We start from the raw sequence: 24,495 nt of genomic DNA on the forward strand, positions 1-24,495 counted from the left end.
AATGCCTAGTGCAGCTGTTGTGCTGACCCACAACAATGTTTGTTCAAATACAGCTCAGTGCACAATTACTATTCTGAAGGAGTTGGACTGGGAGCAGTTTGATAATCCACTGTACAATCCTGGTGTTGCTCCCTGTGATTTCCTTTTTTTTCCCAGCACTTCATGAATTGTGTGTCATATGATCAGCATTTTTAAAATAATGGTGAATGTGTTAGTTCCATTCCCAGCAGACACGAGAATACAAATGAACTGATCTTGTGGCAACTGTCAATTCTGGTGATGATTGTGTGAAAAAATTACTCAAATACTGCTGCATATGTTGTCAATTAAGTTCTTCCATGTATTTATTTTTTAAAAATAGGAATGACCCTTTAACACTGTTTTAAATACCTTCCTTGATTTTATGTACATTATCTGTTTGGTGATCTAAACTTCCTGAATTTCTCTCTCCTTAGTGAATATAGAGGAGCCTTGTTCCATAATGAGTAGTTGCCAGAGCAAGTGATGCAAAAACTGAAGGAAGGTGCATGCCAGTCTCTGACTGTGTACAGCTGATCAACATCTTTCACGGGTGTGTGTACCTTCAAAACCAACTGTTGTGTGTCAAAACTTTAAAAATTGTGGCAAAATATGAGATTCAAAATGTTGGGTCATAGCTTCACAGACAAAAATCCAGTTTTAATGTACTCGTGCAGAGATGGACTGTCAGAGACAAGAATGAAAGCTGTTTTTTCCAAATTTATTTCTCCATTTGGTAAGACTACACATGTTACACTCACTTCCACTCCTCTTCCAGTTCTTGTGTTGAAATGTCAATAAAATTATGGTGAGTTACTACACATACACTGAATATTGTGCAACTGTGCTTCAATGGGATATTACCCTAGCAATTCTTCCCCCTCTTCTTCTCCTTTTCTTTTGTAGGGGTGCAAGCATATTCAGACAGTTATCTCAACTAAAAGATTTTTATTCACAAGGTTTCAGAAAAACTTAATTCTCAACATATTAAAAAAAGGTGGAAGTGTGGGATGGGGAGGGAAAGAGGGGGCAGGAGAGAGGGAGAGGAAGGGGGGGGCAATAACAACAACGAGAAGAAGAAGAAAAAAAAGACATTCGCACTTAAATTAGTGACGCTCTTTCAAATTGCCCACAATGTTCTTTTACAGCCAGATATATAGCGCCATTTTTGTATTCCCAAGGAGCATCACAGAAAAAAATGGATTCAAACCTATGTACCCTAGCAAGCATATAACGACCTAAGTGTAGCAGGTACCACTTATTATACCCATTAATAACAGTTTTACCTCAACAACCACCAATCCCACCTGCTCTGCTTGGATATTTTTCTGATCTTTTTAATGAAGTGTACACATATTGTTCCAATCCCAAAGAAAGCATGTGTTGACAGATGTGAAAATTACCGAACTATCAGTTTAATGAGTCACAGCTGCAAAATACTAATGTGAATTCTTTACAGGCGAATGGAAAAACTGGTAGAAGCCGACCTCGGCAAAGATCAGTTTGGATTCCACAGAAATGTTGGAACAAGTGAGGCAATACTGACCCTACGACTTATCTTAGAAAATAGATTAAGGAAAGGCAAACCTACATTTCTATCATTTGTAGACTTTGAGAAAGCTTTTGACAATGTTGACTGGAATACTCTCTTTCAAATTCTGAAGGTGGCAGGGGTAAAATACAGGGAGCGAAAGGCTATTTACAATTTGTACAGAAACCAGATGGCAGTTATAAGAGTCGAGGGGCATGAAAGGGAAGCAGTGGTTGGGAAGGGAGTGAGACAGCGTTGTAGCCTGTCCCCGATGTTATTCAATCTGTATATTGAGCAAGCAGTAAAGGAAACAAAAGAAAAATTCGGAGTAGGTATTAAATTCCATGGAGAAGAAATAAAAACTTTGAGGTTCGTCGATGACATTGTAATTCTGTCAGACAGAGCAAAGGACTTGGAAGAGCAGTTGAACGGAATGGACAGTGTCTTGAAAGGAGGATATAAGATGAACATCAACAAAAGCAAAACGAGGATAATGGAATGTAGTCGAATTAAGTCGGGTGATGCTGAGGGAATTAGATTAGGAAATGAGACACTTAAAGTAGTAAAGGGGTTTTGCTATTTGGGGAGCAAAATAACTGATGACGGTCGAAGTAGAGAGGATATAAAATGTAGACTGGCAATGGCAAGGAAAACGTTTCTGAAGAAGAGAAATTTGTTAACACCGAGTATAGATTTAAGTGACAGGAAGTCGTTTCTGAAAGTATTTGTATGGAATGTAGCCATGTATGGAAGTGAAACATTGACGATAAATAGTTTGGACAAGAAGAGAATAGAAGCTTTCGAAATGTGGTGCTACAGAAGAATGCTGAAGATTAGATTGGTAGATCACATAACTAATGAGGAGGTATTGAATACAATTGGGGAGAAGAGGAGTTTGTGGCACAACTTGACAAGAAGAGGGGACCGGTTGGTCAGACATGTTCTGAGGCATAAAGGGATCACAAATTTAGCATTGGAGGGCAGCGTGGAGTGTAAAAACCGTAGAGGGAGACCAAGAGATGAATACACTAAGCAGATTCAGAAGGATGTAGGTTGCAGTAAGTACTGGGAGATGATGAAGCTTGCACAGGATGATGATTCCCACAACACTTTGGTTGGTTAGTGGGATTGAAGAGACCAGACTACTAGGGCCATCGGTTCCTTTTTCCATGAACTTGAAACCCCCACAAAAAATAAAAACAAACAATGGAGATGACAAGAGACGACACAGGACAAGAAAGACACAGACAGAGCCCAGACAAAAGGAATTAAAATCACACCGAGTGTGACAGTGGTTGGCCAACCATAGAAACAAAAAGAAAAGAACAGCCAACCACCAAGAAACGCACTAAAAACCCCAGGCTAAAATCTTAGGTCAAAGGCCAGACTCAACATAAAAAAAGGACAAACACTTAGATCAAGCGATAAAATCCCCCTGCACGAATAAAACTCAAAACTAAATCTGCCATCGCAACGTCATCTGATAAAAGAGCAGGAAGCGTATCAGGCAGCACAAACGTCTGCCTGTGCAGAGTTAAAAGCGGGCAGTCCAACAAGATGTGGACCACAGTCAAAGCTGACCCACAGCGACAAAGGTGATTCCTCGCAGCACAATAAATAGCTGTGCGTTATCCAGATGTGGCCAATGCGCAGCCGGCAGAGGACAACAGAGTCCTTGCGAAAGACCCACAAGGAGGAGCGCCACCAACCGGTAGCCTCCTTGATGGCCCGAAGATTGTTGGGTGAAGGCAGGGCATGCCATTCTACACCCCAGGTGTGAAGTACCTTCTGCCGCAAAACTGACCTGAGGTCACTCTCCAAAAGGCCAATCTCCAAGGCTGGTGCACCGACAGCCTGTTTGGCCAGCGTGTCAACACATTCATTACCTGGAATGCCAACATGACCCGGGGTCCACACAAAGACCACAGAGCAGCTGCAACGGGCAAGAGTATGGAGGGATTCTTGGATAGCCATCACCAGACGAGAGCGAGGGAAACACTGGTCGACAGCTTGTAAACCATTCAGGGAGTTACTACAGATAACGAAGGACTCACCTGAGCAGGAGCAGATATACTCTAGGGCACGACAGATGGCGACCAGCTAAGCAGTGAAAACACTGCAGCCAGCTGGCAATGAGTGTTGTTCATAATGATCCCCTAGAGTAAGAGCATAACAGACATGACCAGCAACCATTGGACCGTCAGTATAGACAACATCAGAGCCTTGAAACATGGCAGGGATTGAAAGAAAGTGGCGGCGGAGGGCCTCAGGAGGGACTGAGTACTTCTGGCCCTGTGCCAAATCGAGCCGAAGGCACGAGTGGGGCACACACCACGAGGGTGTATGCACAGGAGCCTGGAAAAGAGGCGGAAGACTGAAAACCTCAAGCCCAGAGAGAAGAGCTCTGATGTGAACCGCGAACGTACACCCTGACCAGGGCCACTGTTCCGGAAGATGGACGACCGACTAAGGGAACAGGAGACGATAATTGGCATACCCGGGCTAGCTACAAATGTGTGTAGCAAAAGTGGCCAGTAATCACTGGTGCCGGAACTGCAATGGAGGGACACCTGGCTCCACAAAGGTGCTGTTGACAGGGCTTGTCTGGAAAGCTCCAGTGGCGAGTGGATCCCGCTGTGAAGGATGGGGTCCAGCAACTGCAATGCAGAAGGGGGTGCCGAATCGTAAGCCAGGCTCCCATAATCTAGATTATGGGTACAGCCGTAGAAGGGTAGACCGATCGGCACCCCAGCTGGTGTGACTCAAGCAGCGAAGAGCGTTAAGATGACGCGAGCACATTTGTTTAAGCTGCCGAATATGAGGCAGCCAAGTCAACCAGATGTCAAAAACCAATCCCAAAAACCAATGTGTCTCCAACACAGCAAGAGGTTTGCCGTCAAGATAAAGCCACGGCTCAGGGTGAACAGTGCGTCACCGGCAGAAATGCATAACGCAGGTCTTGGCAGCCGAAAACTGGAAGCCGTGCACTACAGCCCAAGACTGCGCCTTTCGGATAGCGTCCTGCAGCTGCCGTTCAGCAGCTGCAATGCTAGTGGTTCTATAGTACCAGGTGTACTGGTATGAAATGAGCGTATAGTAGGACATTCATATATATATATATATATCTTTCTTTTTTATATATATAAAGAGGCAAGTTCAATGCTGGCTTTGTAGGAGAGCTTGTTGCACAGCCAACAACAAAAAGAGAAGGTTGTCCTGAACCCACACTTAAACAGTGGCCAAGGAGAGCTGCTTTGTCTCCAGTATCCAGATTCGGTAATGTTACATTCGCTCCATCTATCCTACACTATCTGCTGAGACAATCATCCTGTAACTAATGGTTTCTTCTTGTGCAGAATGCATTTATGGATGCACCCAGCATTACCCTCACTTCATGTAGAGCTTTTTCTCCATTGGAGGACCATGCTTTCTTGGTTTTCTTTTTGTTAATGTAATGGAAGATCCTACTACTCAATCCTGTAGTCCTCAAACAGTCAGCAAGGCCATAGAAAAAAGCATTCTGCAACATACTGGTCAACTGTTCTATTGTTGGGCAGTAATGTCTTATCTGTGATTAACAGATATTTTATTTCTCGTTTTAGGCGATTTTGGTCAATTGATATGCAGTTTCCATTCATTTTATCTGTGATGCAAAGGGGTCTTTCTCAGGGGTATTTATCCACTTTCCTAGATATTTAAACTTTTCCATCCATGTGATTTCCCCTCCCACCTCATACCTGGTAAGATATTTGTAGTGACCTCCATAGATTTCAAAAAGGCTTACGATTCAATTGACTAAATAACTCTTCTCAAAATAGGGTAAGAATCTGGCTTTTACAGAAGACTTTGCAGTTTTTTCTCTGATTCACTAGATGCAACTGCAGAACAACTGACAACACAATCAGCAAAGGGAGGATTTCAGATTAAGTCTGGAACTAGGGAGGTGAAACGAGTAATTTAAAGAGAGTAACAGTTCTGGGTCAAGCCAGTTCGCAGGTCAGAGAGCAGATGACTACTTCCATGGCTCATCTGTGATGATAAACACTTCACCCAAAAATTATCTGCACCAACCTAATTAAAGGCTAAGACAATAACAGAACAAATAATGCCTTCTAGCTGGAAAATTAATAAGAGCAAAAATGAGTGTTTAAAACATTTAACATTAGTAGGAGTGACAATAGTAAAATAAGGTGAGAGAAACGATCAGGCAATACGTGGGCGGATGCAGTAGTGTTCCCCAGGGCTGAAGCATATGGTGGACTTGTCCCTTTGTCAGCTATCCCAACCATGAAAGTACAAAAATCTGTTCATCTATTCTTTTGCAAACACATAGTACCAAGGTTAAGGAAACCTTAAGGTCTTGTCTTCATTGGAGCAGGTGGCTGGCAGAGGAGATAGGGTCAAAGGGGCCCCGGGCCCAGCATGCAGTGGGAGACAACTCAACACTAACCATCCAACCCCAAAGAGAGTTTAAAAAATATTACATCTGGAAATGAAAACAACATTCTTGGAGGAGACTAAGAACTAGTTTACCTGTCCATACATCATCTGCCAATGTTGAAACCTAAGACCCTAGAACCATGGAGAGCCAGAAGACTAAGGTGTTCCACCAGGATGTGAACTACTGTCTGTAAGGTTCTGCAATCAAAATATGGGGGTGGTTCAATAAACAAGGTAAAACTATTGTACGCACAAATAATGATGACACCCGGTGCAGTGGGTGTTGGGAGCAACTGCAACACCATTTCCCATTTACAGCCACTCCCATCAGCCAGTACACTAAGTGTCAATTTTGCTTGCGCAATCAGGATGTCTCAAGCTGGTATGACCAATGCAGAGTAAAACAGGACGATGGATTCCTTTTGGTGAAATGGAAAGAGCACCATGCAGCCAGTCTCCTTGGAAATGTAGTTTATTAGAGGTAGAGGTAGCTCACAAAATTTTGTTTCGCCGCCAACTGAGTAACTGCCTTATTTACAATTACAAATCTGCACCCAGAATTGTCAAAGTGAATTTGGATTAATAACTGCTTTTCTTGTGAGTGCCAGGGGTCAACACACATTGCATGAAAAAAGAATCTGATAAATCAGATCATTAAGAAATTGCTGTATGGTGAGTATGCAAGTGAGCAAGGCATGGATGAGGAGGTAAGATCTCCACTGTGACTTTGATATTGGCGTGCAAAAAAAAAAAAAAAAATTTAACTAATATACACAAGTGCCCCCTGACAATCTATGGATACTTTCAATATTTAATGCTGCACTAACCATGCCTATTCATTTAAGATGCCAGTCAGTGTCACAAAACAGGTTTCATGACATCCAACATAACAAACACCAAACATTCACAACACACTTGCCTGCAGCTCGATGTCCCAAAACCATACTTAGTTTTATCCGTTTCCAAAGACAAATTATTTTCTCACACATCACATGAAAATTCTGTCTTCCTGTCAGCGAAAGATTTACAGCTCATATGCTACATTTGGCAGTATTAGTTCTTTGGCACTGTCAACAGTCAAATCCATTAACTCCTATTGTTTCGAGCTAACAAACTGTCAGCAGGTGAGTTATCAAGTCCACTCAAACACTACGTATCTCCACGCAAGGAAACAAAGAACTAACCACTCAGTAATTAACTAACACATGGAATAACCTACCAATGCAATGACATACAGTATACAAATAAATCATAATATTCTCTTTGACACAGCTGTCCAAGAAGGTAGGTGCTGACAGTGTTTCTGCCTTTCTTTTAAAAAACAGCTAACGTGCAAAACATTTCTGCCGGTACGATGATATAGTACTTACTCTGTGATGTCATTTATATTCAGATGTGGATCATATGGGCCCTGAAAATAAAAATTTTCGTCACTTACACAATGCAGAGGTTTAACCTTGGCACGAAACCTGACTATAAAATACTATTTGTCCCTACGAAACACCTTTACAGCACGCGAATCATATGGAAGAATAGGTTTACCTCTATCGTTATATCATCTTCAGAGTCTTGTTCAACATCTTCTTCATGTAGCTCTATATCAAACACTCCAGCCATCGTTTCTAAAAGTTACATTGATACTTCTTGACAATTCGGCGAAAGCATCAAACTCAATATGTTTCAGTATACGGTACAGAACCAGCGTCAACACAGTGTCGCAAGTGAATTGTATACCAAAAACTGTGTGCACCTGAAAACGTGAGACTTGAGGATGAACACAAGCGGCTGCACTCCTTTGGACCATATGTCTGTGTTAGAACTACAAATATCGATAAATTGAAAACTTCGTACCCTGACTTGGCATATCTATCAGTTTTTTTTCTGGCCGACATGAATATTACTTCCGACACACTGTGTGCTTTTTTATTTTGGTGTAACATCTACATTACAATATATATAATTCGGTATTAACAGTGAAAATACCAAATACGTCGTATGGAAGAGAGGTAAACTGTGGAAATATAGCAGGACATACCATGTAAATTGCATGTCTTAAAAATAAAGGTTTAAAATATTGTGTTTTTTTCTCTATCGGAAGATGTATATTGATTTAATTTATGATTTAACCACATGCGTTTCGAATAGAAAGAGGGGACGAGGCCAAAGATGTTTATTGACGCCGAGTGTGATATTTTTGAATACAAACATTGGATATGTTGTGATTTTGGAGGCGCGAAGTATGTGAGACTTTAGTAAATGAAAATCTGTGTTGTGTCACTGATTTCTAAGGCATCGAAAATGACAAGCTTCTTGAAGAGCCCTAGTAGCTACTGTGAATTCAAAGCCAGGGGCAGGGATGCAGCTTACCGATTCAAGAATGGTTCACCTCAATTTAAAGAAGTGCTTCGAATGGTTAGTACTGTTTGATAAACTTAATTTCCACGTATGCATGGTTAAATTGTCATGGGTCTGCTCTACAGTAAAATTTGGTTCCTACTGATTAATGTATAATTTACAATACTTAGATTCTGCGTTATAAACGAAAATGCATTTACTGTAGCCTACGATTTGAGCAAGATAAACCAACTGTAACAAAAAAAAGCCCCGTACTAGAATAGTACTGGTTATCAGAAACTGCCTTTTCACTTTCGGGTACTGGTTATCTGAAACTGCCTTTTCACTTTAACTTTTCGTTGTGGGTATATGTGTTTGTGGTGGCCAATATATCGCACCCAGGCATGAAAAGTCCCACCAAGACGAAGAAAGGCAATTTTAGTTTGTCACTGAAAAATGCAGGCGTAGTGCCCCAACATGCACGAAAAATATATTGAAATTTGCTGCCAACCATATTTACTTGATATTTAAAAGGGAGCTTATACTCATTCAGTATATCTTTCACAGAATTAATTTCGTAAGTCGATTTTTCTCAAATATTGCATTTTTTAGTTGCCATTGTTCTTACCAGGGTGCAATATGATATCCCACACGTTGCAATTGAGTTTTGCTTATGTTTGTTATATTACAGTTACAAATATACGCATTTAAAAATTCTGCCGAAGTTGATTGTGTGTATAAAGTTAGTCAATCAAGAGATTTAAGTAACTTGCAATAGAAGTCGAATTGCCAGCTTTGATTTCTCATTGAACAGTAAATACAGAACTCTAGTAGCTGGAAACCAGAGCACACTTGTAAATTTGATTTGATGAAAAATCACAGATCTAATAATTTATGTATGAATCCAGTGACAAATCAAGAGGACACTACGAACACTAGCAAAATGGGAACTAAACCTGTGTCTTCTTAAACTGACAGATATGCACAGCCAGCAGCTTTGTATCTGGTCATCTTCCCTCGTTTTCTCTAGGACAAAATTTTATACGTATGCAAGAAGTAGCAGTATATTCATACTGTACTAGGTCTTTCAATTCTCATTTCTTTCATAATGAGACAATTCTTCTTGTGTATTAACACTATTAATATGCTACAAGAACACTATAACAGCAGAAGGTGCTGCAGTATAAGTATCATGTCAGAGAGAGAACTTCAGATACGTAAAAAAATTAAAACGTGACTTTTTTTAAAATTAAAACATGGAAAAATTTACAGATCCAATTCAGAGGAGACTGTTCACAAATAGGGAACAGATGGATATGCATCAGCCATAGCAGCCTTACCTAAAAGTTCCTTTTCCATCAAGAAACCCCCCAAATGCAGCTGTGATAGTCATTTCAAAATAACCCTATTCTCACAGTGTGCCCTGCTGGTTAATCTAAGACAAGCCATGAACCTGCCTACCTCTTTACCCCAGATACTTTCTGGTAACGGGGTAGCAGGTAAAGAAATCATACTTTTTGTGAGGGGAAGCAGATTATATTAGCTACAAAATTTTGTACGCCTTGATGTTAAGTGTTGGGGTAGGTACTTGGAGGGAGTGTATCTCACTGTGACATGTGCCCTGAGAGGTCTCCAACTGCTTTCTCCCCCTACACTGCCACAAAATTGTATGTTTTTGTGTACATATAGTATTTACCTAACCGTTAAAAGTTAATAAGCCCTCTGGTCCATCCAAGTTGTCATTTTCTATCTTTTTTTTTTTTTGGTCATACTGAATTTGGTGGCATCACTTGGTATATCCTTCAGTGAGAGTGGAGGCAGAGAGTGCACTTGCACCACAGATATCTCCTGCAGGAAGCCCCTAGCTGTGTCCACTTGGGCACTGGCATACATTTCCTCTAGCCGGCCAGCTGCCTGGGTTTTATCTCACTTGTGACCAAAGTTGCTCTCTTGCAGATTTCAACACTGTTGACAATGTCGAAGATCTTGTAGCCAACCATTCTCCTTTTCGTGTTAAACAACATTTTAATTGAATTCCAGAGGAGTGAAGGATGGATAACAAAGATGGAATGAGCACATCAGGTTGCTAGAAAGAAGGCAAATGCTCAAATTCATTTTATTGGGAGAATGTTAGGAAAGTGTAGCTCATCCATAAAGCAGTTGGTGTGTAGGATGCTAGTGCAGCCCAATCTTGAATCCTGTTCTACTGTTAGCGGTAAGTTCGATCAGCACACAAGTATTACGGGGACACCTCATGACGTCAAATGGGAATCCCTGGAAAGGAGACGATGATCTTTTCGTGAGGCACTACTGTGGAAGTTTAGTGAACCAGGCATAATCCTTATTCTTCAGGCAGGGGGGTTACCTTCATAGTCTCATATGTTATTGAATTTAACATGTGTTAAAATTCAGGAGTAAGTAAGAAACAGACCTTTTTTTTAAAAAAAGAAGATAATTGCTTTATGATTACAATAGTACCCTTGGTTTGGACATATATGTTAAAGTTGTTTTACTGTCACCTTCTGAATTTTTTTTATAATTTTATAATTTTCAAAAATGCCAGTCCAGACAACTTAGATATTTTTCTGTTGATTAGAGCCATGTAGTGCTATATTCTCTACAAAGGAGAGCTTCCACTTTGGTTGGACAGACTGTATTTTAAAAAATCATTTTATTTAACTTTCAAGAGTAATGTCTCTCTTCACTGAAGTTGTTTCTTACTAATTTCTTTGTTACAGTGTTTATATATATTGTCTTTGTTGCAGTTGTGTCTTATCACTTTCTTTGTTGCAGTTGTTTCTTTTCTTACACTTTGTTGTAGTTTCTTGTCAGTTTCTTTGTCGTGATTGTTCATTGCAGGTTTATGTATTATAGTTGTTCAGTGTTAATTTGTTTACTGAGGCGACTTATAAGAAATTTGAGACCATCCACTGAGTTCTGTGTCTTCATGATGAATTTACCAGTTGACACAGTTGCAGTGTGTTTTGTAAAAAGGACTGTTTGAAATGTCTTCTGACTGGGGCCACAGGAGAGTGAAGTGTGCAGGCTATTTGCATATCCATAAAAGAGTGATATATAAGACAAACAGACATTGTTCAGGTTGGGAATAAGTGTTCTCATTTAAAGACTCTGTTTCAAAGTGAAGATGTTTCCAGTGACGACTTTTTGTGTTTTAAATGTTTTGACTGAATAACAACAGTGATAGTATCTGAACAAGGTGAAGCCTCCCATGATACAGATGATGCAGATTTTGCATCAATAGAGGGAGAAATAAATACCCTGAATCAGTCAGCTACAGAGGTAGGTGTTAGACCTGTTAAGTGAAGTTGCGTCATAAGCTCTGTGCATCAAGAAGGTGTAGAGAAATTACCAAAGCTATGGATGAATACACTATAGCAAAACTGACCACGCTCTTCAAATTAGAAATTCCATCTTCAGAATAAAATGAACCAAAGCACTCTTGCATCTCTTGCCACAAATTTTTCACAAATATCAATTCAGCTTTTGAATATTGTGCATCGTACAGTGAAAAGGTGCAAGTTTTAACCATTATTCCAGAGATATTTTCAAAGAAAACAATTTCAAACCACATTCCCTCAGTATCAAAGTACATGGTAGACAAATCAAGAAATGTGAAGTCTGTTAAAGGAGTCTTTGGAAGACCAGATCCCTGTTGTGCTCATCCTGTAGAAGCAGCTCAAGTTCAAATAGTGGAGTCATTTTATCTGGAAGGTAAGTGGGACTGTTCTCGCCAACAAAAAAGACACTATAACTTTAACAGTTGAAGGTCAAAAAGTTGTGAAAGTGAAGAGGTACGGGACGCGTAGTATTAAAGAAACTTTTGCAGTTTTTAAGAGCAACTACACAACTTCACATATTGGAAGATTAAAATTTTATGCACTATGACCTAAGTGGGCAATTCCACACCCACATAGAGTGGTCTGTCTGTGTGTGAACTGTGCGAATTTTGAACTTGGCGTCGTAACTTTGAAGAACTTACTGCAGAACGTGACAGGTCTCTTAGATCCTGAGTAATGGTAAATCAAAGTTGATCATTTATACATTTAAGTTGCAATGTCGAGAAATGTAATGTAATGAAAATGTTAGTTTATTTGTTCGTAAATGCAAAGTCTCCAAAATAAAAAACTTTTTCTGATCAAACAAGGTGAGCTCTTTTCAATGGTGCTGAGAAAAATCAAATCTGAGTGATCCCTTTTTAGATATGGCCTTTTGAAAGTGAGCCAAAAGTGACTAATTAAATTTTTAGCATACTTTGAACTTCAATAACTCGGTTATTATTTGAGCAATATAGGTGCCACTTGCAGAGCTTTATGACATGGTGACAGGTTGCAGATAACTAAAGTATCAGCTTCAGAAAGTTATTCTTTCAGTAGGTACAAGGCAATAAAGTATAGTCAAAATTTGGTACGACAAGATTTATGAGCCACTTTCATAGCACACTGTGATGAATTTACCATAGTTTGACCTTTTGTACTACAACTAAGCTGTTGTAGCCAAAAAGTTGAACAGGATCACAAAGTTTCAGCACGACAGGTCTCTTAGATCCTGAACAATGGTGAAACAAAGTTGATCATTTATTCATTTCAGTCACAGTGTCAAAAAATGAGCCTTTACGATAAGGTGGCTAATGGCCCCACCATACTACTTATGAAGCTGTAATTTGGCAGTGCTTCATGTAAGGTCTATATGTACATCCTGTAAAAATTTCATCGGAATTGGAGATGGTCGAGTGGGGACCCTTAGGCCACTTGACATGGAATGACCCTTTTGGGACCATGTAAATTGCTTGAAAAATGAGTTTCTTACTCATCTTTCAAAACTAAAGTTATGGTAAATAAGGCTAGGTTTTGATTTTTATGACCCTGTTATGTAATAATGTGGTAATAAAACAGGTTTTATGTATGGCAAAAATTTCAGTTGTTTATAAAACCTGTTTAGCCTAAAATTGGAAGCTCTCCTTTTCAGGAAATGTAGAACTATGGTACTAATCAACAGAAAAAGAATAAAAATTTTGGGGATTGGCATTTTTGAAAAACAATTTCCATAAATTATAAAAAAGTTCAGACGCTATAATAAAAGAACTTTGGTAGATAATTCCAAAGGGAGGAGTTCTTTGTAATAATAAAGCAATTATTTTTCAAATATGGAAAAAACCAACAAAAATCTAGAACTGTTCCAGCGATACAGCATTTTAAAAATGTTTCCAAAATTATATTCTTCAAAATGGTATGCACAGTGTCATCTTTGGAGGGCTGTATCTTGGAGCAGAAATTTTTTTGGAGAAAACAAAAAAATACGTGTTCCTTTCTTAGTCCTTCATTTTAATGTATGCCAAATTCAATAACATTTGAGACGATAAAGGTAAGATTTTTTCCTAGCCTGCCTGAATTGATATGGACTATGCCACCAGCATGAGAGGCAAACTGCAAAATTATTCTACTACTGCTAATGTGCATTCTGCATAAGGGCCACAAAGATATGATGCAGAAAGTTAGGGCTTAGAGTGACGTTTTTCCCTTGATTTATTTGTGAATGTAACAGGAAAGAAAATTACTAGCAGTGCTATATTGTATTTCCGCCATGAACCATGTGGGCTATGTATGTAGATTGATGTGTAGCCCCTTTAAATTCATAACCACATAATAGTAAGATAACTAGCTATAAGAACTACATCATAAGGCAGTATTAACTATTAACTTCAGTTACTGATACTCTTCTGTATTTTCTGGTTGAACACAGTACAACTGTATGTGTTATATAACTATCATTTTTCCTGGTGTTTCGTCCACGTATGCATTTGACACATACATTGAACACGTCTCCTTGCCTCCTTCTGTGTCCACAGCTTCCTCCCTTTGCCTGTCCACCTTGTCCTCCCACCTCTACATGTTTATTGTAATAATAAAGCAATTATTTTTCAAATATGGAAAAAACCAACAAAAATCTAGAACTGTTCCAGCGATACAATTTCTTCAACACTCTGTCTCTTAACTGTCTTCCTCCCTCTGACCATATCCTCATCCACATCCTCTATCTATCTCCATTTCCTCTTCTTCCTTTTCCATCTGCCCTCTACCGTTCTACAACTTACATATGCCTCATGCACCTCCCCCTCCTCTCCCCTCTCTGTCCATTTCCTCCTCTCCCCTCTCTGCCCATTTCCTCCTGTCCCCTCCTCTGTTCATCTCGACTTGTTACGGCCATGCTCATCGGCCCTTGTAGGTCCCTGCAACACAGTTCAGTAAAACAGGCCAATAGTACTTACATAACATGCAGGACAGATTAGACATCAGGAGCTTTTGTGGGACGGCTTACTACACTTATGCAGTAATTTGTTTTTGGATACAATATAATCCAGTTTATTGTACACAAGATTAGCTTGTTGAAAAATTTCACACTTCGAATCCTTTAGGAATTCGTATGTGCCACTGTTACATTGTATAGCTATTTCTAGAACACTACATCTTGTCCATGATAAGTTTGTGATTCATACCATGGCTGCTGGGAAAGGCAGGAGGCATGCCTTGCATGTGCATTAGAACTGTTGATGGGAGAGGATTGGTGAGGGGAAGGCTGAGTACAGTAAGAATTTGCATCTAATACTAGTTTAAAGTTGGAAGCATTAAGAGCAAATGAATATCTTTCAGCTAGTGCTGAATTTCTCTGCTGCTGGCACCACCAGTAAAATTGTCAACTTGTAGGGGACCAGCTGTACTTCCACAATGGGTTTTGGTTATTATTGACATGTTGCATGAATCATTTGTGTGGTGTACCTTAATGGCATGAACAGAGTCAATTTAAATATTATTAATTATTTCATTTGTGCTTAAATGTTGTCACATGCTGACCAGTTACACCAGTTCACATAAAATGTCGCAAGCTGTCAAGTTACACAAGTTCACTTAAGACACCAAAACATTTAATTTGGAAATAGAGGCAAATATGCAACGAGGCAAATATGCAACACTTTTGTACTAAAAAATTCTAAATAACAGAACATGTAACATGTCAGCCTCAGTTGCAAATAGAAGCCAAGCTTTACCTAGGTTTCAGCCAAAATAATTTGGCCTTCTTCAGAAGTGAGTGACAGCTCTTGCGGCCAACCGACCTCGTCTGCGCAGTGGGGCCTGCTGTTCTCTTCAGCCCAAGTAATGTAGTTTACGACTACCTACTATGGTGCTACAGTTTTATACATGACATGGCCAAACTTTGGCATGCAGTATTTTTGTGTCATTTGCTTCTGAAGAAGGCCAAATTATTTTGGCTGAAACCTGGGTAAAGTTCGGTTTCCATTTGCAAGGCTGACGTGTTACATGTTCAGTTATCACGGTTGCTGACAGGGCTACACAATATTAAAATTCTTGTTTTACGAATACTTATTTTGAGCACTATCAGAGACAATCAAAAAAAAAATTTTTTTTTTTTATTCATGTATTTATTTGTTGGTTGTAACTCTTAGCTTAACTTTGCTTACTGCACGTATTTCTGATCATTCTTCAGCATAACACAACTTTCTATTAATTGAGTATATGTTCTTAACTTGATATTTCATTTACATTGTATCTTGTATTGTAATTACGTAAGTTACATCTAAACGAGGTACAATTTGACACATTCCTTATCCTTGCAATTCGGTCACTACCTGGATCTACAGAACATGAAATAAATGAATAAAAAATAAATAGCACCACGTGCAATCTTTTATAGCTGTGTATGACTGTGTGTGAAAGGCCATATTCTAAAAAGAGGAAAATAGATACCATCACAAGGAGTAAATTTTGACGTAGAGCACAAAAAGCGGACAACAAAGGTCGCATTGATAAGGACATGAGAGTGGCCCATCATCCACAAGAAACTACAGAAGTGTTCGGAAAGCCCAAATAATATATTTGGTATCCATTACTGTGTAGGACTTTAAAAAGTGTAATATAAACTGCTTGAGTTTTTGGGATTCTTTGTGTGGCTTATTATGTAAGTTTGTTTGATATTAGTATTCTTAAATATGCTTGAGTGTCAACATTAAAGGAGAAAGATTCGTTACAACAAATATCTCCATACTACGCAATAATGTGGAATTATAATTAGGCAAACTACATGCACGTATAGTAGTGTAGAGGCCTAGGGTCCCATGAGAGTCACAGTATCATTAATTACATTGATGAAGAGGGTGAGAAATATCTTAAAATTAGGCACATTATCAGCCATGGTATTGTATGAAATAAATAGCAGGAACTTTTATATCGAACTAGTGTTGGGGCAGCAGTAAACTACGTCATTTTCAGTAATTTTTTGATTGATAACATTACATCTCGATGACGGTTATGTTGTTACCAATAACACTTTAGCTGTTTTGGCGAGCTGAGTGAGTAAAATTTTTGATTACATTTGTCTTTTTAAAGTGTGAACAGCAGTGGGTCAACTAGATATTTCTATAGCCTTGAGAATGTCTCTAGCACCAATAGACAAAATGTAGGGGAAAAAATTTGCCTTGTATCATGAACAAAACCTCAAAGAAACAGTTACCACCTTGAGTGTCAGCATCAGCAATGGAAGTCTGCACTTCAGACAACAACATTGTTTTTCAAACCCAAATTAAAGTGCTTTCCCCCTAATGACTCCTGTGCCATACAGGAATTCTCAGTGAGAAGTTAATTACAAACGTATAAATTCCCAGCGTAACTTTTGGAACACTGTACTTTCTCCCAGCTTTGCTGGCAGCACTACTTGGCAAATCTGACATACTATTCCTTGTAAGTATCTGCCAAATATTGTCAGCATGAGCCAGGAAATCTCCTGTATGGGTGCTTGTTCTGACATCCATGTGCAGATTTTCATCTGCAAATTATCTGTGCTTTCTGCAGGTAACTTTTCCATACACATCAAAAAGTCACCAAGACATGATCCACATCATAATGTATATCATGAAAACAGTCTGAGACATGCAGCTGACCAACCTTCTAAGAGCCCATCAGTATGTGCTGTTCGTGGCATTCTAATTTCTGACATTTTAATTGGATGTGTTTTATATCAAGACAGAACTTCGTGTCAGTTACTGTATGACTTTATCAGATTTAATTTAGTATCCATGTTCAGGGTGGAATATACAACCTGAGGCAGTCCTGTTCTGGGAAGTCGATCTAAAACAATTGCTTTAATGTCACATTTAGTTAAAAACATAGTTTCATGCTCTGTACCTTGTTCATTTGTGTAAAAAGCCAGAATAACTGTACACAGAAACTCTGTTAATTGTGACAAATTACGTCTATGGTAGTTGGATGTTCTTTGGATCATATTCACAGCAACTTGCCATGATGTGAAACATGCCAGTACCTTCTCAAGTAAAGTATATTTTCTCTGCTAAAACATAACTACATGCTATTTAATTTTAATGTACAACAAAATATTATTAATTTGACCCAACCACATGACAGCCTATTTTCTCAGAAATTCCTCTGTGAAGCAGAAAATGTTAGAAAGTGTTGTCACATAGAAAAGATTTCAGTTTGTGTAAAACTTTCATTGTTTACCAGCTTCTTTTTGTCGTAAGGTTAAGCTCTAAATAGGGGGGACTATTTTTGTTGTTAGTATTGTGTATATGAATGCTGCTGTTGTTGTCAAATAATGACAAGATTCTTCGTAACAAGCTTCGTAAGAGACTAAATATATTATGAGGCTGTTGTTAAAAGCCCATTTTTTAAACAGCCCTCCCCAGTGAGACCAGCGCCACCTCTATGGAACACACAGCTATATGTAACTTGAAATCCAAGCTTCAGGTCATTGAGCATCTCTTCCGGCATTTATCAGTTTTCCCTCTGCATGTTGTTATGAAATACTAGTGTGTCCTGATCTCTTTCAGGAGTACTTTAATTACCATCTCTCCACATACATCTCAGTCTGTTGTTAGATTTGTTTCTCTGTTCTCTTTGTCCCATTAATTGACTTATTAGCTTGGATTTGTCTACTGTCCCTGATTGTGTTTCTGTTGTATGCAGCTGTTCCAAATTTCTAAAAGGCTCTTAACTGTTGTCCAGTCTTTTGCTAATAACTTATCTTGTACTCTACACTGTAGTTAGCTTATAATAACTTCTAATAAGGGCTCCTCACGATTAGGATCATTGAGGTGTTTGACTTCACTTAGTTTACATCCAACAAAATCTCTGTATCCCTTCCATATGTTGCTATTATACAATTTTGACCTCAATAATTACATTTAAAATTTATTTTGTGCTACTTCAATCCAGTATTTAGGTTTGAATTTGCTTTAACACCAATAAAAGGCTTGAAATCATGTACCCTCAGCATACCCCATTGTACTGTGATTCCTCATAAATGCTTGACTACGAATTTAATCTTCTTGTGGTCCTACCACGTCCTGGATAACATGCCTTGAAGTGCTTTGAGAAATAGCAAAGAATGTGTATCAATATTACGAAAAGGATAGTTGCTATTCACCATATAGCAGAGATGCTGTCGCAGCCGGCCTGTGTGGCCGAGCGGTTCTAGGCACTTCAGTCTGGAACCGCACAACTGCTACGGTCGCAGGTTCGAATCCTGCCTAGGGCATGGATGTGTTTGATGTCCTTAGGTTAGTTAGGTTTAAGTGGTTCTAAGTTCTAGGGAACTGATGACCTTAGATGTTAAGTCCCATAGTGCTCAGAGCCATTTTTTTGCTGAGTCGCAGATAGGCACAACAAAAAGACTGTCACAAAATAAGCTTTCGGCCAACAAGGCCATTGTCAAAAATGGACCACACACACACACACACACACACTTACTTTCTTTCTCTCTCTCTCTCTCTCTCTCTCTCTCTCTCTCTCTCTCTCTCTCTCTCTTACACATGACCACAGTCTCTGGCTACTGAGGCCATACTGCGAGCAGCAGTGCACAGTGCATGATGGGAGAGGCAAGTGGTTGAGGGAACTAAGGAGGAGGCCAGGGAGGAGAGGGATAGCAGGGTAGGGGAGGAGGATGGTAAAGTGCTACTTGTGGGAGTGCATGAAGACGGGGTGGAGAGAGGGTAGGTAGGGTAGTTAGGTACTTTCAGGAGGTTAAATGATGGGCAAGGGTGGGGGGGGGGAGTAGTGGTAAAGGAGAGAAATAATAAGACTGAGTGTGTTGGTGGAATAGAGGGCTGTGTAGTGCTGGAATAGCAACAGGGAAGGAGGTAGATAGGTAAGGACAATGACTAACGAAGGTTGAGGCCAGGAGAGTTTGAGGAACGTGAGGATACATTGCAGGGAGAGTTCCCAAGTGCGCAATTCAGAAAAGCTGGTAGTGGTCTAAAGGATGTCATGTTTGGCAGTGGGCTCAGCAACAATATCGTCCAGCTGTATCTTCGCCACACTTTGTAAATGGGCATTCATGTGGATAGACAGCTTGTTGGTTGTCATGCCCACGTCGAATGCAGCACATTGGTTGCAACTTAGCTTGTAGTTCAAATAACTGGTTTCACAGTTAGCCCTGCCTTTGATGGAATAGGTGATGCCTGTGACTGGATTAGGAGTAGGTGGGAGGATGTACGGCACAGATCTTGCATCTAGGTCTGTCACAGGGATATGAGCTGTGTGGCAAGGGGTTGGGAGCAGTAGTTGTATAGCAATGGACAAGAATATTGCATAGGTTCGGTGAGTGGCAGAATAACACTGTGGGAGGGACGGGAAGGATAGTAGATCGGACATTCATCATTTCAAAGCATGATGAGAGACAATTGAAACACTGTTGGAAAATGTGATTCAGTTGCTCTAGTCCTGGGTGGTACTGAATCATGAGGGAAATGCTCCTTTGTGGCCAGATTGTGGGAGTTTGGGAGGTGTTGGGTGACGGAAGAGATGAGGCAAGGGAGATCTGTTTTTTTACAAGGTTGGGAGGATAATTGCAGACTGTGAAGGCTTCAGTGAGACCCCTGGTATATTTCAAGAGGAACCAATCGTCACTACAGATGCAATGGCCATGAGTGGCTAGGTTGTATGGAAGGCACTCCTTGGTATGAAACAGGTGGCAGCTGTCGAAGTAGAGGTATTGCTGGTGTTTGGTAGGTTTTCTGTGGACAGAAGTATTGATGTAGCCATCTTTGAGGTGGAGGTCAATGTCGAGGAAGGTGGCTTGTTGGGTTGAGTAGGACCTGGTGAAGTCAATGGGGCAGAAAGTGTTAAGAGATTCTGAGGGGACAGAAAGTGTTAAGAGATTCTGATGGGGCAGAAAGTGTTACGAGATTCTGATGGGGCAGAAAGTGTTACGAGATTCTGATGGGGCAGAAAGTGTTACGAGATTCTGATGGGGCAGAAAGTGTTACGAGATTCTGATGGGGCAGAAAGTGTTAAGAGATTCTGATGGGGCAGAAAGTGTTAAGAGATTCTGATGGGGCAGAAAGTGTTACGAGATTCTGATGGGGCAGAAAGTGTTACGAGATTCTGATGGGGCAGAAAGTGTTACGAGATTCTGATGGGGCAGAAAGTGTTACGAGATTCTGATGGGGCAGAAAGTGTTACGAGATTCTGATGGGGCAGAAAGTGTTACGAGATTCTGATGGGGCAGAAAGTGTTAAGAGATTCTGACGGGGCAGAAAGTGTTAGAGATTCTGGGGAAATGTTGACAGGGTGTCCTCACACTCGATCCAGACCGTAAGGACGTCATCACTGAATCAGAACCAGGTGAGGTGTTTGGGATTCTGGTGATTAGAGAGGATTCCTCTAGATGGCCCAAGAATTGGTTGGCATAGAATGGTGCCATGTGGGTGCCTATAGCTGTACTCCCAATTTGTTTATAGGTAATGCCTTCAAAGGAAATGTAGTTGTGAGTGAGAATATAGTTGGTCATGGTGACTAGGAAGGAGGTTGTCAGTTTGGAATCTGTTTGGCATCGTGGAAGGTAGTGTTCGACATTGTTAAGGGAATGGGCTTTAGCAATGTTAATATAAAGGGAAGTGCCATCAACAGTGATGAACAGGGCACCATGTGGTAAAGGAACAGGAACTGTGGAGAGTCAGTGGAGGAAATAGTTATCTTTTATATAGGAGGGTAGGTTGTGGATAATATGCTGAATGTTTTGGTGTGTGAAAGCAGAGGTTCTCTCAATAGGGGCACAGTAAGCGGCCACAATGGTGTGTCCTGGGTGATTGTGTTTATGGAACTTAGGAAGCACGTAGAAGATAGGAGTGCAGAGTGTGGTGGTGAGGGGAGATATGGACTCCGGGGAGAGATTCTGGGATGGGCCTGAAGACTTAAGGGTCTCACTGTAGCCTTCACAGTCAGTAATTACCCTCCCAGCCCTGTACAAAACAGATCTCCCTTGCCTTACCTTTCCAGTCACCCATGACCTCCCAAACTTTCACCATGCGGCCACAGAGGAGCATTCCCCTCGTGACTCAGTACCACCCAGGACTGGAGAACTGAATCAAATTCTCCATCAGGGTTTCAACTATCTCTCATCATGTCCTGAAATGAGGAATGTCCTACCTATTATCCTTCCCACCCCTCCTACAATGGTATTCCACCACTCACCGAATCTACACTATATTCTTGTCAATCCTACACAAGCCCTGCTCCCAACCCCTTGCCTCACAGCTAGTTTCCCTAGATGCAAGACATGTCCCATACATCCTCCCACCACCACCCACTCCAATCTGGTCACAAGCATCACCTATCCCATCAAAGGCAGGGCTGCCTGTGAAACCAGACATGTGAACTACCAGCTAAGCTGCAGCCACTGTGCTGCATTCTTCGTGGGCATGACAACCAACAACCTGTCTGTTTGCATGAATGGCCACAGACAAACTGTGGCCAAGAAACAACTGGACCTCCTGTTACCCACCTGGCCTCAACCTTCGTTAGTCAGTGTCCTTACCCATCTAGACCCTTCACTGTTCCCATTCCAATACTACACAGACCTCTGTTCCAACACATCCTGTCTTTTTATTTCTCACATTTTCCCATACCTCCGCTCCACCCTACCCCTCCCCTCACCCTCCAATTAACCTCCCAACTGCATCTACCTCACCTGCCCTCCTCCACCTCGTCCCTGTACACTCCCACAAGCAGCACTTTACTGTCCCTCACCTCTACCGTGCTATCCATCCACATCCCAGCCTCCTCCTTACCACCACCATCAAGTTCTCTCTCCTATGATGTGCTGCTGCTCACATTCTAGCCTCAGTAGCCAGAGTTTCTGGTTGTGAGCACGCACGCACATGCGTGCATCTGTCTCTGTCTCTGTGTGTGTGTGTGTGTGGGGGGGGGGGGGTTGGTATTATTCACCTGTAAATGTAATTTACTTTCTCTGTGCTCATTACAGTAGTCCAGTGTAACAAATGTCAGTTTCATTAATTAAGAATGATATTGTTTCAATATGTTTGTCAATTTTGCATGTTTGTTTTAGTCCATAGTAACCTGGTTTCTACTGTTTGAAGCTGTTTAATTATCACGTCTGGGGTTGTATTAAAAGAAGTTTTCCTTGTCATGTAATATCTCCTACTGTACATCTTATTTATTCTGCTTGTTTGAGTTTGAACCCTAGGTAGATTCTAATTTCCATTCTACCATTGACCTGTGTCATAAGGTTATTGATATTAATTCCACCTGTTGCAATCTGGTATCCATTTTGTTCATCCTTGAATGTAATTGGGTAAAATTGTTATTCATCTGATCTGTTATTTGATGGCAATGCCATTACCTCTGTGAAAATTTTACATGGATCTGTTATGCAAATGTATGTAACAACAGTTTGGCTGTTGATGATCTCCTGTGAGAGCCATGGTTGTTGAATTCACGTCTTAACTATTTGGTAGATCGACACAAAGTTATTGCTATACTACTCAATGAATTTGGTATGGTCTTGACTTTAAAAGAACTTCAGAGAACTGAGGTGGCATGCACTGATTGCTAGTTTACACTGAATTCATTCTATGCAATATATGTATCAGTATGCAAACAAATAAACATAGCTCGTTTCTGACGCACTGGATATTTATAGCTGAAAAGGTACATGCTTATGTACACCCTTAAACAACATGTCGCGCTGCTCATAGGTGTCAATTTGGAGGGCTAGAATGTTTGCCCACTTCTGCTACTATGTGGCAGTGATGCTGCATGCTGCAGCGGACAACTGATGTATGTGTATCCAATGACTCTTCATAGCTCTAAATTGGCATGCTGGAAATGTACGGAGGTATTGCTTGACTCGTATTCAGCAATCCAGAGATTTAAACCAACTACAACGTATGCTATTGTGTACGAATGAACTCATTCCCAGTTATTTCTATGTGAGGCAACACATTGATTCTTGTTGTTGTTGTTGTTGTTGTTGTGGTCTTCAGCCCTGAGACTGGTTTGATGCAGCTCTCCATGCTACTCTATCCTGCGCAAGCTTCTTCATCTCCCCGTACCTACTGCAACCTACATCCTTCTGAATCTGCTTGGTGTATTCATCTCTTGGTCTCCCTCTACGATTTTTACCCTCCATGCTGCCCTCCAATACTAAATTGGTAATCCCTTGATGCCTCAGAACATGTCCTACCAACTGATCCCTTCTTCTAGTCAAGTTGTGCCACAAACTTCTCTTCTCCCTAATCCTATTCAACACCTCCTCATTAGTTATGTGATCTACCCATCTAATCTTCAGCATTCTTCTGTAGCACCACATTTCGAAAGCTTCTATTCTCTTCTTGTCTAAACTATTTACCGTCCATGTTTAACTTCCATACATGGCTACACTCCATACAAATACTTTCAGAAATGACTTCCTGACACTTAAATCTATACTTGACGTTAACAAATTTCTCTTCTTCAGAAACGCTTTCCTTGCCATTGCCAGTCTACATTTTATATCCTCCCTACTTCGACCATCGTTGGTTATTTTGCTCCCCAAAATAGCAAAACTCATTTACTACATCAAGTGTCTCATTTCCTAATCTAATTCTCTCAGCATCACCTGACTTAATTCGACTACATTCCATTATCCTCGTTTTGCTTTTGTTGATGTTCATCTTTATCCTCCCTTCAAGACACTATCCATTCCGTTCAACTGCTCTTCCAGGTCCTTTGCTGTCTCTGACAGAATTACAATGTCATCAGTGAACCTCAAAGTTTTTATTTCTTCTCCATGGATTTTAATACCTACTCTGAATTTTTCTTTTATTTCCTTCACTGCTTGCTCAA

General features: G+C 40.4%; 2 protein-coding genes across 3 annotated transcripts in view; one reads left to right on the forward strand and one right to left on the reverse strand.

Moving 5' to 3' along the window:
- The window catches only part of LOC126251125 (ribosomal protein S6 kinase beta-1), a 207,081-nt gene extending 199,143 nt beyond the window's left edge, over window positions 1-7,938 (reverse strand). The window contains exons 1-3 of one of the 2 annotated variants that reach the window (XM_049951614.1): window positions 7,841-7,938; window positions 7,532-7,739; window positions 7,360-7,400 (exon numbers count right to left, since the gene is read on the reverse strand). In XM_049951614.1, the coding sequence (XP_049807571.1) occupies window positions 7,360-7,400; window positions 7,532-7,606 (116 nt within the window). In that variant the 5' untranslated portion in view covers window positions 7,607-7,739; window positions 7,841-7,938. Of the gene's footprint in view, window positions 1-7,359; window positions 7,401-7,531; window positions 7,785-7,840 lie in introns of those variants that run through there. The other variant, XM_049951615.1, reaches the window with a different exon arrangement.
- A 271-nt stretch (window positions 7,939-8,209) lies between these two features.
- Window positions 8,210-24,495, forward strand: part of LOC126251153 (uncharacterized) — a 39,153-nt gene continuing 22,867 nt past the window's right edge. Inside the window, exon 1 of the mRNA XM_049951616.1 lies at window positions 8,210-8,401. Coding sequence (XP_049807573.1) covers window positions 8,246-8,401 — 156 coding nt within the window. The 5' untranslated portion in view covers window positions 8,210-8,245. The remainder of the gene's footprint in view (window positions 8,402-24,495) is intronic.

Source organism: Schistocerca nitens, chromosome 1 (assembly GCF_023898315.1).
Source record: "Schistocerca nitens isolate TAMUIC-IGC-003100 chromosome 1, iqSchNite1.1, whole genome shotgun sequence".
In the NCBI taxonomy this organism is placed as follows: Eukaryota; Metazoa; Arthropoda; class Insecta; order Orthoptera; family Acrididae; genus Schistocerca; species Schistocerca nitens.